Below are 12,699 nucleotides of genomic sequence, written 5' to 3'. Positions count from 1 at the left end.
TACTTGGTCTTCAGCTGTAGATAGCCCACACTGATGGTAAGTTGACATGGCAGGAGTTGTTGATGTACTAGGGATGGTATGAGGAGACCGGTCATTAGAAGTTGGTGGCAGTGGGAGTAAAAATCTATTAAAAAAAAATGGTTCAGGGCATAAGCTTTGTCCACGTCCCCTTCTAGTGCTTGAGTCCAGTAAATAAATGTTGATTACCTATCAAAAATATACTAATTGCTCAACTATTTCACTATCTGAGGGCTGAAAATTTTTTCCAAAAACCTCAGTTTTCTGAAAAGCACACAAACCAATGGTGTGCTGTAGCCACTAGTTTGCAAAGAGGGCATGGCATGCTGGCTGGCTGGATGCCAGGCTGTCTTTGTGTGACAGGGGCCGCAACAGCAGTTCTGGTGTATTGTAATCTGGTTTGTACCTCTTGTCATTGTAAGTGGTGGTCCTTCCAGGTGAATGTTATTATAGGCATGTCAGCTACACAAACCTGTTTAGCACTACAATCAGCTGGGAACTGATCAGCTGATGCTGGCACCTTACATTCTTTTTTGATCACTTGTATCAAAATCAGAGTCTGACAGGTCAGAGTCCAATTCAGTGATAGTATACAAAACCTTTGTCCATGTATTTACACATTCATTTCTATTTCTCTCCAGCTGTCAATGCCATTTTTGCTGTTGTTTGCTCCTAGCTACTCATGTGAGTGCAGGGAATGTCATCAAACCAATGAAGCTAACTTTCCTTCTAGCAAAGAGAGTCCAAGTTAAACATAACAGTGGGTTTTGTCACCATTTGCAGTTGATTACCACCATCATCCCCTACTTTTGACAAAGTTAACATCCACCCTGAAAAAATTAAGTTTGCCCAACTGGCAGAATCCTACCATAATACAATGAGAAAATTATGTCTAATGTTTTTATAATTTAGGGAAATTAAATTTAAAAGGAATAATTAAAACTTATATGGTACATGGAACCTTTTTATCACTGCTGTGGACCCTATGAAGTACAAGGCACATCTACTAATTTTAGTATTGGTGACTTTTTTCCTGTACTTTCTTCCACTTATTCTCTTTCATTTGGTAAGAAAAAGGCTTTAGACTTATAGTCAGCATAAAGAAAGTTACAACATACAGATGTATGAGAAGAAGGTCGTACTCAAAAAAGAGTTTCAGCTCGTTTTCCTTCAGCAGGAGTTTCAGTAGTACTAAGAAAATCTCAATGATTGAATCTGGTTAGGAAAATTGCAAGTGTGGACTACTCAAACACAGATAGCGTATACAGTAGAAGAGTGAGGAGAGACAAGAGAACAGAGTATATAAAGATTTGATAAAAAAAAAAGAGACAGAACTTTAAAGGTGAATATAAAAACTTGTTATTGAGAAATATAATTAAAATAAGAAAAATGGAAGAAGTGAGAAAGACATGACCATATGTTAATTGGGAAGGCCGTTTTGGTGGAAATTTGACAGTAAAAAAAAAACTTAGGAGAAACACTGAAAGAGTTAGCACAGTTAAAATAATTAAGCTTTGTGTTAGTTACTAATGAACACGTGGATTGGTTGATGAGTTTACAGCGAAAGGCTGTGACTGAACTGACAGTAAGAAAAATATTGGTGAGCATATTTACAGACTACAAAAAAGGAGCTGTCTTTAAGATTAGTGTTAGGCAGTCCAGAAAAACATAAATTAATAAAATGGCTGTAAGAGACAGAAAGCATTTCTTATAAGTGGGAAAAACTGACTAGGAAACTGGGCACTAAATGGCCAAAAGGAGGAACATTTGATGTCTCGGTGTGTGGGGAAAGAGAAACCTTGATTAAAAACTGATTTTCTTCATAGTTCCTAATTTTGGTAAAAGGCAACCAAGGGCACAATGTATCCTGGGCCTCTCTGGATATTGAAATGCTAGTAAATAGGCTTCTCGACATCCACAAGGAGGAAGGATAAAAGCAATTGATGAAGAAACAATGGGAAAATGATTGTCTAAAATAACGTCTAAACGTCTAAATAGAGGATATGCTGAACAATAGTGGACTGGAAAGGACAGTGAACAGTCCACTGGAAGATGGCGTGAGCTTTGACATGTAAAGTCAAAGAATATGGCAAACACTGAGAATGAACTATTCAGCTAAGACTGACCCAAATCATTGAAAGGGGAAGTGTTGGGGGACACAGAAAACCTGGCTGCATATTTGCTCAGCCAGCTGAAACACTGGAAACTGGAAACAGAGAGGGATCTAGAGGAGGACCTGCTGATGACACCTTTGTTCAGAAACTCTTCAATAGAAGCCATGCCATACCAAGTAAAAAGCAGACTGGTAGATTTGGTGAGTCTAATATCCAAGTTCCACAAAGAATTCAGTGACCATGTAGCCCAAGCAGTGGAAAAGCAAAGGTTCCAAGAATCCTAAAGGATCTCTTGGGGTTTGTCTGGGCTATCTGCAACCAGGGCACAATAAGCATGATTGTCCCATAAATCCTTGGCAGTTAGAGCAAGGTAATCAGGCCTTTGGAAATTCGCAGTCACCTCAGGGTGAAGTGCAGGGTCCTGTACACCTCTGGGGCTGACCTAACCAGAGCTACTAGGGATGCCCAGAGAATCCGACAGGGCCCTGCTTCTGGTGTTGACCATAGGTGCTAATCAAGAAGCACTGCTGCAGGTTCAAGTAGAAAATAAGAACATTCCCATGATGATTGACACTGAAGCTACTTACACTTGTTTAAGGCCAAATTATGCAATTTACCTCCCCCTGTCTAACAAATAGGGTAGGATTCTCTGGACAAGTACAGCAAATTCCAATGGCAGTTGCAGTACAACTGACAATAAAAGATAATTATATATCACTGCCAATATTAGCATCAGAGCAGACACCAGTTAACCAGTTAGGAAGGCATGCATTGTATAAAATGTGAGTGCAGATTTGGTGTACCTCACAAGGGGTGTATGTAGACAAAGCAGATTAAAATATGACAATGATTATGGCAGGAAAATGTGCTAATATTTATTTGCTAGGCAAGCTAGGTAAAGAAGTGGAAAACACAATGGAGAAACAGGAAAAAATCATTAAATCTCAGATACTAAAAGTTCAGACACTGAAACTATTGAATGATGCAGTTTGACTCTGATAGTACACCAGAACAGTTGCAATCTCAGACCAAAGGTGTAGTTTTTATGATCTCACAATGGGGAGCTCATTATAGGGCAATGCTATGCAGACAGAGAAGTTGGATTTTACCCAGAAAGGGCACAAGGATTTGAGAGGAGCTCCCTATGTGGCATTGTTAGTGAATCAAGGGGCTGAAGCCAAGGAAATAGGATATATGATGAAAATGGCAGAAGCATGCAATTGGGATAGAACAGATTTTTTTCATTCAAAAGACAAAGAATTTATAAATATATTGTGTGATACAGTGATGATGGATACTCCGCAGGAAGTGGACATACCTATAGTCCAGCAAATACAGAAAGGTGTTCAATCACTAACTGAAAATCCACTCCAACAAGAAGTAACGCAAATTTGTGCCAGACAAGTTGTGGTCAAAACATGACACTGATGTAGACTCTGTGGAATCGGCAAGCTCTGTGGTAATTGGCATTAAGAAAGGAGTTGAACTGCCTTGGAGGTCACAATATCTTTTGAAGTTGAAAATGGAGGAAGGTATAAGTGAAATTATAAAGGACCTGCTTAAAGGAGGGGTCCTCGTTGAGAGCAAAAGCTGCTGCAACACTGCTGTGGTACATTATTTGAGAGCAGTTAATGAGGTGCAAGATTGGCTAGAAGAGGTCCCCAATTCACACACATTCCTGATGAATGTCTCTCCAGACACTAATTTCTTTTACTGTTTTTGAGTAGTACTCAGCATTTTTTAGTGTGCCATTAGCAGAGTAAAGCAGGCATTTATTTTTCATTCACTTACATAGTATGGCTGTACTTCCTTACTCCCATAATTCCAACATGAATGATTTGGACAAGAAGGGAATGGGAGTTTGGACACACTTCAGACAGCTGAATTCACATCTCAATACCAAAATGAACAGCTATCAAAATATGCTGCACAAGCTTTTGTTTATCCATGTGAACTTTGAGCTTCACAACATCTTTTCAAAATAATTATTTGTAAACAGTAAGCACATTAGTGGTAATGGCATTATAAAGATATTATTTTGTCCATACCTTCCAGCAGCAAAACAGCAGCCATTTGCAGCTCCAAATGTTGAAAAGGAAACAAAAACTGGAACTATCCAGGACAGTGGATGCAGAACTCTGTCTCCAAAAGTCTGAATGAGAAAGCAAAAATATTTTACTGTTTCTTATCTAATTATGAAGGCAAATATTTTTTACTTTCTCAGTTGCCTGTGGACATAGCCAGAAGCTATATGGTAAGCAACATGTATCTATTTTACAAAGCCTTTTTTCCATTTATAATTTTTAATTTGCTGAATTTACCTGTTAATTCTTTGCCGCAAAAAAAATCTACACCGTGAATGACGTACAATGTTAAGAAAACTTGTAAAAAAAAAACAAACTTCATTGTAACTATTACTTACTGTTTATACACTATTTTTTCATTATTTGTTGTGTATTTTCCTTTTTTCTGCTAATTATGGTTGTTTAGTGATTTGTAGAACCACACTGCTTGGCCCTGAAGAAGCTACAGTTAGTATACATTGGTTATTCTACTTTGTAGCTGGCTTCTTCACTAGCTCCATAAAGTTTGAAATCCCTGAGGCACTGCTTAGTCTTTTGAGTGGCTATTTCCAACTGTCTCAAGATCACCTCCCTCTGGATATACAATAGGATGGACTTGTATTGTTTTAATTTTTTTTCCTGAAAATCAATACAAAGGGCATGGAACTGTTTATAAACTAAGTACAGTACATTGAACTATTTGCCTTTTAATTTTTAGTCCTTGTGAAAGTAATTGTTGCACTGTTCATATTTTGGTGTTTTGCTTTAATATTAGTATTAAGCTCAACTTCTCTCCTTGTTACCTTTCTCTCATGGCTAGCTTTAAGTTTTTCAGCATTTGTGCTACAGTAGCTCTTCTTTGGGAATGAACCCGGGTTAATTTCGGGAAGAGCCATTTTCCTTTTCTTCTAGGTGTGGTGAAATTATTCAGTAGAGGACCTGACGGGCCAGCGTAAGGGACTGTGTGTGATAACAGCTTCCCAGGACATGAGGTACAGCTCGGTGCATCCTTCACAATAACAGACTGTAAAGGGTCATGCATATCTGTGGATATTTAAAGGACTCTTGTTTTCATTAACTGTTTTCTCACAATTGTCATTTGTGTGATAGTGGTGTATTTTGTAGAGTGTTTTGTTTTGTGATTTGTGTGAATGGTGGAAGCGCTGCAGTGCGGTACAATGTCTACTGGGGGTTTGTTTGCTTTGTACACTTTCTTATTTACTGCATAATAATCATTTTCGTTTAACTCAACATTTGCTTTCGCCTGTGTGCTTCTGTACTTGCGGTGGTGTTAGTGTTAGTTGCTTGCTCTCCATATCATTTCTTTAACTTTTTTCTGCCTTTGGAGTTGCTCTAGGTTGGTAGTGCGTAATCGTGCCAGCTTGGGGAGCGGTACAAAGTTACTGCTCACTTGCTGCCTAATATATCCCAAAAACTTTAAATCCCTTAGGCACTACTCAGTGTTTTGAGTCACTATTTCTTAATCACTCAAAATCATCCACTACTTCTGGATATATACTATATGAGATGGACTTCTATTCTCATTTTTTTTTCTGGAAGTTAATACAGTGATATATGAGTGCCTGATAATTGTTGGTCTACATGTGAATATAATTGTTGCACTGCTCTGTATTTTTTTTGTGTTTTGCTTTAATATTTGTATTAAGCTCATCTTATCTCTTTGTTGTTTTTACACAGTACTATCTAACAGTAGATTTTTTTAAGTGACAATTATTGTTGTTCTTTATGTGTCAGAACAAACAGTGCATCACAGCTTGTTGCATATGAGGTTGCATAGCCGCAGACTGGTAAGAGTACCTACCCATGCTGACCCCTGTCCACCACAAAAAGCACTTACAATGGTCATGTTGTAATGGCCGACCCCTTACCCGACTGGCAGCTACACTTCCAAGACCTGTGGCCTGGATGAATTACTGAGCTGAATCTAAATAACAAGCCGTACCTCTAACAAATGAAAATTTTCCCCACAATCGACGGTTTAAACAAGCACTCAAAAACAGATGATATGTAAAAATAGGTGATTAATTATATTAAAAGAAACAATAACAAGAAAAAATGCAAAATAAATAAGTAGAAAAAAAAAAAATATATATATCCCTCCACCAAAGCAACAATGTGACAACACCATATTTATATATATATATATATATATATATATATATATATATATATATATATACACACACACACACACACACACACACACACAATAAACCCTCCCTTGCCCTTGTAACATATAACAAACAACATGAATAATGACAATGAATAAGATACGGAAATGAATGGTCGTGAACTTGAGTCCGAGTATACAGTTGTCCTGAATGCGGATGGCTTGTTAACAGATATGTGGAGTGTTTGTATTTCCCGGAACAAATGGAACAGCCTCACTGTGAATCCTCGGCACGTGGTGGATGATGTAGTCCGACCCCGGGGTCTCTCGTGATGAGGGTATTGAAGTAAGTCCGGCGGAATGAAAAACAAACTGGTTGCAAAAGCGCGATGTGAAAAACAGCAGGTAAGTTAATTTGTTGTGGTGCAAAATGATCCTCCTTCTCTCTCCTTTCTCTCTCTGTTTCCTCCTGATTGCTTAAATAGTACTGGCGGATGTAATTGATTGTGATTGAAAACAGGTGTTTTCCAATTTTGGGGCTGCGGTCTCTTCCCATCATCCGTCCCCCTTGTAATTTACGGGGATGACATTCACTGATGCACACATTAAACAGCAAACGGGACGATGGAAACAAAATGCATATAGCACAAACATTGACAACACTATTACTACTATGTAGCCCCGGTACAATGTAAGCATCATAACTAGACTATGGAGGAATGGAAGAAGGTAACCTGGCCTGACAAATCACATTTTCGTTTAGATCATGCAGACGGCCTGGTGCATGTACATCATTTGCCTGGAAAAGTGCAAGATGCACTATAGGAAGAAGATAAGCCAACAGACACAACGTGGTGCTCTGGTTAATGTTCTGCTTGGAAATCTTGGGTTCTCACATTCATGTGGATGTTACTTTGACATGTACCTAGGGTGACCATATTTTGATTTCCAAAAAAGAGGACGATCGGCACGGCCTCCAGACGAATTCAGACAAGCTTCTTGGTGGTTGATGAACATTATTTATTATACTTCAATGGTGCAGAATTAACCTCTGTAATAAAATAAAATGAAATCTGTAAAAACTTATTACAAAATAATAGCTCTCTTAGACTCTTCAAATAAATAATTAAAAATTGTTCTAAATATGAACTATTCTGTTCCAGCTTCAACAATATATCTCTTAAATGTAATAAAATAAATAACAGAAGAGTCTCACAAAGACAAAAAAACTTAAACAAAAAGAATCTAGACTTTTCATCTTTAGTTTTCTTCTTCATCCTGCTTCTCTTCTTCAACCTCCTTGTCAGCCCATCCATATTTTGCTGTAGAGCTGATCTTTCCTAGCAGTTTTCGATAGCTTAACAAATAACCATGAAAGTCTTTGCAAGACATGTCTTTGAAGTTGTACTGAACTAGTAGAATCCCCTTTAGTGACTCTACGGAGAGCTGGTTCCTCTCCTTGGTCCACTGGCTTTGCATTAGTGAAAAAACCCTCTCAACATTTGCATTGTGAGAGGGAAGTGCAAAGACAAACTGTGCAATTGTCAGTAGCTCTGAGTAACATGCAATGCTTTTTGCCTTTTCAAAATATTTGGTCCACTTCTGGTGTACCTGCAGGCCACTGAACTCCTCATCATGGTTGCACGTTTCTGTGAATTTCCTCAGATTGGTGACCTGGTCAAAAAACTTAACATCATCAACTGCCACCCCCTCTCCAAGGTAATTGATGCATGCCTCCACATCATTCCAGTTTGGTGGCTCACTCAGATCCATCCACATGAATGTTGAGAACTCTTCCATGGGAGTCATCCACTTCTCCAGATACTCCAGACATGCACTGTACATGCCATGCACATCTGCACAGAACTGGTCACAGCCTTTGTCAAGTCCATCTTTGCGCTTCTGTGCCAGTAGTCCCTTAACTTTAAGGGACATGAAGTTGTTGCTCTTGCGTTGAAGAAGAATGGTATGTATATTGTTTAATATCTTCTTCACTTCCATAATGGACATGTTCTCCTGTTCCATTTCTTGAATGTGGGTGTGGAACACAGACATGAGTGTGTGCATGTGCCAAAGGTAGATTTCAGCAAAATCATTTTCAAAAAAACTCTTGAGTGCTATGGGTGGCTTTTGCTGAGACAGAAAATATGCCTTTAAAGCTGGAAACATCTGTAACATCCTCTAAATGCTTGGGAACAATGACAGCCACCTTGTCCTGCTGTGAGAGAGCATCCTTCTGTAATCAATCTCAACAAAATCACAATACTCCTTCAGGCTCTCAGTGCGCACAGTGTAAACGTGAAAGTACTGGTAGATTTTGAATATGATATTCTCAATGTCAATTTCTATTGTGCCTGCCCCATGGTGTGCACAATTATTCAATATGTGTGCTGGGCAACCCACACCGATCAGAGTCTTGTTTTGCAGCAAACTCTTCAAATTTGCAAACACATTCTTTCCAGCTTCATCACGTCGGATTCCTCCAAAATTTGTGTTGCAATTGTCTCCAGTAAATGCAATGCATTTTTCCGACAGATTCTTTTTTGCCAGGGTTTCTGTGAGATATTTTGCAATGGTTTCTGCTGTCTCATTGGGTGTGTCTTTAACTTCAATCAATTTTGTTTGCACGCCACCCTTCTTCCAGTCAAAATACTGGATTATGACTGGGAATATTTTCACTGCTCCGTGGTTACTCCCGTCTGTGGAAACACCACAGTACTGGATTTCTTTGAGTGCTTCATGAGTGATTTCAACAGAGTGGGGGGCTATAGCACCATTGACGATGGCTTCGGTCTTGGTGCGAGCACTACTAAACTTTTTTGCAATGTCAGAGTCAGGAAATGCCTTTTTAAGCAAAGTACTGGTGCAATCCATGGACCTGTAACTGTTGTGATGTTTCACTGTATGAAAAGCCATTGCACCTTCTGCTGCATTTACATCATCCTCTGTTTTTCCTGGTCTGACAAAAAACTCTGTCAACTTTGCAGATGAACTAGTCTCACCTCGCACAGCTTTTTTATGTTTCTCGGTGTCCATGTGGGCTTTCAGATCCCCAGCACCTTTATTGGATACCGAGACATATGTACCGGCTTTGCACACGGTGCACTCCGCCTCCCACTTGTCCCGACCGGGACGGTATGTGGGAAATTTTCTTTGCAGTTCATCGGTGAAGCTGCACTTACGCTTCAGCATTTTCCCTGCTATACTGCTCCGCTCTCTGCTCTGATCCCTGTCTGCACTGCTCCCTGTCTGTGTCTGTGTGTTTGCGCGCGCGGCGCAGACCTGCCCACAAGGCAGCCTCCCGGTAATTACGTCGTGCAAAAAAGTAGTACCCTAGTATTGTGTGCAAAACGGCAGTCAATTTACGTACACGCGTAATGGTCCTATGAAAAACCGGACATTTTCGTGAATTTATAAAACCCGCCAGGACGCCCCGGACAGGACGTAAAAAGAGGACGCTTGGTCACCCTAATTTGTACCACTTACCTAAATATTATTGCAGACACATGCACCCTCCATGACAATGCTATTCCCTGACGGTAGAAGTCTCTTTCAGCAGATCAATATACCCTGCCACACTGCAAAAATTATTCAGGAATGGTTTAAGGAACACAACAAAAAGTTCAAGGTGTTGACTTAGTCTCCAAATTCCCCAGATCTCAATCTGAACTAGAATCTGTGGGATGTGCAGGAAAAATAATTCTGATCCAAGGTGGCCCTGCCTTGCAAATTAACAGGACGTAACGGATCTGCTGATAAAATCTTGCTGTCACATACCACAGGACACCTTCAGAGTTCTTGTAGAGTCTGTGCCTCAATGGGTCAGAGCTGTTTCGCCAGCACAGAGGGTCCTGCGCAATATTAGATACAAAGTCTGATTTTAAGTACAAAATCTGATTTTTGTCTGCTCACTAAAACCTGGTTTAGTAAATCTAACACTGTTCTCCTAGCTGAGGCATCACCACATGGATACATATTCCTTCATAAATCTAGAGATACTAGTTGAGGAGGTGGCCTTGGAATAATTAATTGTGACAAAATTCTTAATTTCTTCTAAAAATTTAGGTGAATTCACATCCTTTGAGGCACTCATTTTAAATATTAAAACAGATTCCTGCACTCCTGGACATTTTATATATTAAAACAGATTCCTGCATTCCTGCAGGTCCTGTCTACAGACCACCAGGACCACATTCATTGTTCATGACTGAATTTGGCAACCTCTTATGTGATTTGGCTATAAATTATGGTCATAATTTATTTTTTGGTTCTGCCCTTACCAATACATTCACAGATTAGATTGTAATCCATCAAAATGTATAGATATTCTGAGTAAGTCAAATGTAATTGTGGAAAACAGTGTAGATCAGATCAAATTATAATATGACCATGAGAGATGCTTTGGACACAGAGACTCCAGTCAGGTTAGGTCAGGTTGGGAAGCATGCACTAGTACAGTACATTGCCGCATCCACCATGCGATGAAACAGATCGGGAAACTGGCTAAGGGATCCCCTTAAAACCAAAGTGATCAAAGCACATAGAAACTTATCCTGTTTTAGTAAGAGCACTCAAGCTCTTAAATTAGAGTGTCAAAAACTGGAGCATAGATGGAGAACAAAAAAGCTGCAGGTCTTTTGAATTGCATGGACAGAAAGTGTCAAAAAATATTAAAAATCTCTCTTTAAAGCCCACTCAGACTACTCTTCTAAAATAATGGATAACAATAATTGTAGCTGCAGGAGTGTAAGGTGAGTTCTACCACAGGTAAAACGCACGCTGAAAGAAATTTCTCAGTCCAAAAGTTCGTTTTAAAATATTTAGTGAAAATTCAAAGCAAATAATCCGCACAAGAATAAAGAAAAAAAAGGTTATTACACACATAGAATAAGAGGTAAAAAAAATTAGAAAAAATGTTATCTTCTCTAAACATAACTTTAGTTGTTTCTATACTTAAAGATTCTTTACTTCTTCTTCTGTATGCTTTAAACGTATGGCGCAGCACATTCAATTAAGAACTTTGTCTTTCATGTTACTTGGCACACAGAACACGCAAGCCATTTTTAAAACCATGTGCCCTCTACGACTTAAACATGGCAAGGCTGATCACTAACAGAATAATTTTAGTCAGAGAGGCTAGAAATATTTAGAATATACCAATTCAATTCAACATATGGGGGTTATAAGGACCTCCCATAGATCATGCCCTAATATTTAGTAAAAACATTCATATAAAACTTAAATAACTAGCAAATGGCTCTTATGATAATAATAATCCTTGTGCACTGTTTCAAACAGTGGCTAATTTAACAAATGAGATTTCAGAACTACAGTGCAAAATACCAACAGACATTATCAGTACAGACTTTATGAACTTCTTTAATGACAAAATTGAAAATGTAAGATCCCAGATCTCAGCATCAGAGTGTAAACCTCATATTATCTTGGCAAACCCTGTCTCACCTTGCATTCAACACTGTCTCAATATGGCTGCCGAGCTGTGCTCTTCATTGTGTTGTCCTTTTCAGTTCATGGTGTGTGAGATGGTCTTTCATCAGTTTGGTAAGACAGAGATAGGTGGTGGTAAACCAAGCAAATTTATAGATTTTCTGTCCAACTCCTAGAGCCAATAGGACGTTATGGTACTTAAAGGCTTCTGATACAAGCCAGTTCCAAACAACTATACTTCAGACCAATGGGAGATTTTATACCTTCCCCCAAAAGCATGTGTTAAGGTGACGCGTGCCAGCTTAGGCAGTCTGGCTTTCCTGTGGGGGTTGTTTGAGAGAGCCCTGCAGAGAATCACTGTCCAAACATGTTGTAGGCACTTCCCCACCCAACCCTGTCATAAAATTACAAACACAATGCACTAAAAAAACATGGATTCTCATGTTTTCATTTTCATGAAAATTTCATTCTCAATTTGCATTGGCTGTAATAGGGATTGCCACTTCACCTGTGGAGCATGAAAGCCGAAACGATCTGTCTGAACTGAAGGTAATGATCGCTACAATTGCCACGGCCATAAATGAGCTCAAGAAAGATATTCAGAAAGATATAAAGAAAGAAAGAAATGGTATGCTCAAGACAAACGAGAAGACAAACGAGAAGCTGCAGGTGGAGCTGCGGCAGGATAATAAAGACTTAGAGAAACGTGTATATAATCGCTTTGAGGCAGCCTTTAAAGATGTAGCGGCCACATAGTGTTTAAATGTCAGTTCTGAGTGCGTCTCGTTTCATTGTCCCGTTTACTGTTTGTGCATCAGTTAATGCCGTCCCCGTAAAAGGGGACTGATGATGGAAGGAGACCACAGCCACAAACCTGGAAAACACCTGTTTACAATCAATCAATCACAGCCATCACAGGATTATT

General features: G+C 39.1%; 1 protein-coding gene across 1 annotated transcript in view; it reads right to left on the bottom strand.

Moving 5' to 3' along the window:
* The window catches only part of slc7a9 (solute carrier family 7 member 9), a 294,481-nt gene that overhangs the window by 18,220 nt on the left and 263,562 nt on the right, over positions 1-12,699 (bottom strand). Inside the window, exon 9 of the mRNA XM_028810064.2 lies at positions 4,181-4,284. Coding sequence (XP_028665897.1) covers positions 4,181-4,284 — 104 coding nt within the window. The remainder of the gene's footprint in view (positions 1-4,180; positions 4,285-12,699) is intronic.

The sequence above is a fragment of the Erpetoichthys calabaricus genome, chromosome 9 (assembly GCF_900747795.2).
Source record: "Erpetoichthys calabaricus chromosome 9, fErpCal1.3, whole genome shotgun sequence".
Classification (NCBI taxonomy): Eukaryota; Metazoa; Chordata; class Cladistia; order Polypteriformes; family Polypteridae; genus Erpetoichthys; species Erpetoichthys calabaricus.
Note: the sequence above shows the minus strand (reverse complement) of the source record. Positions and strands in the feature narration are given on the sequence as shown.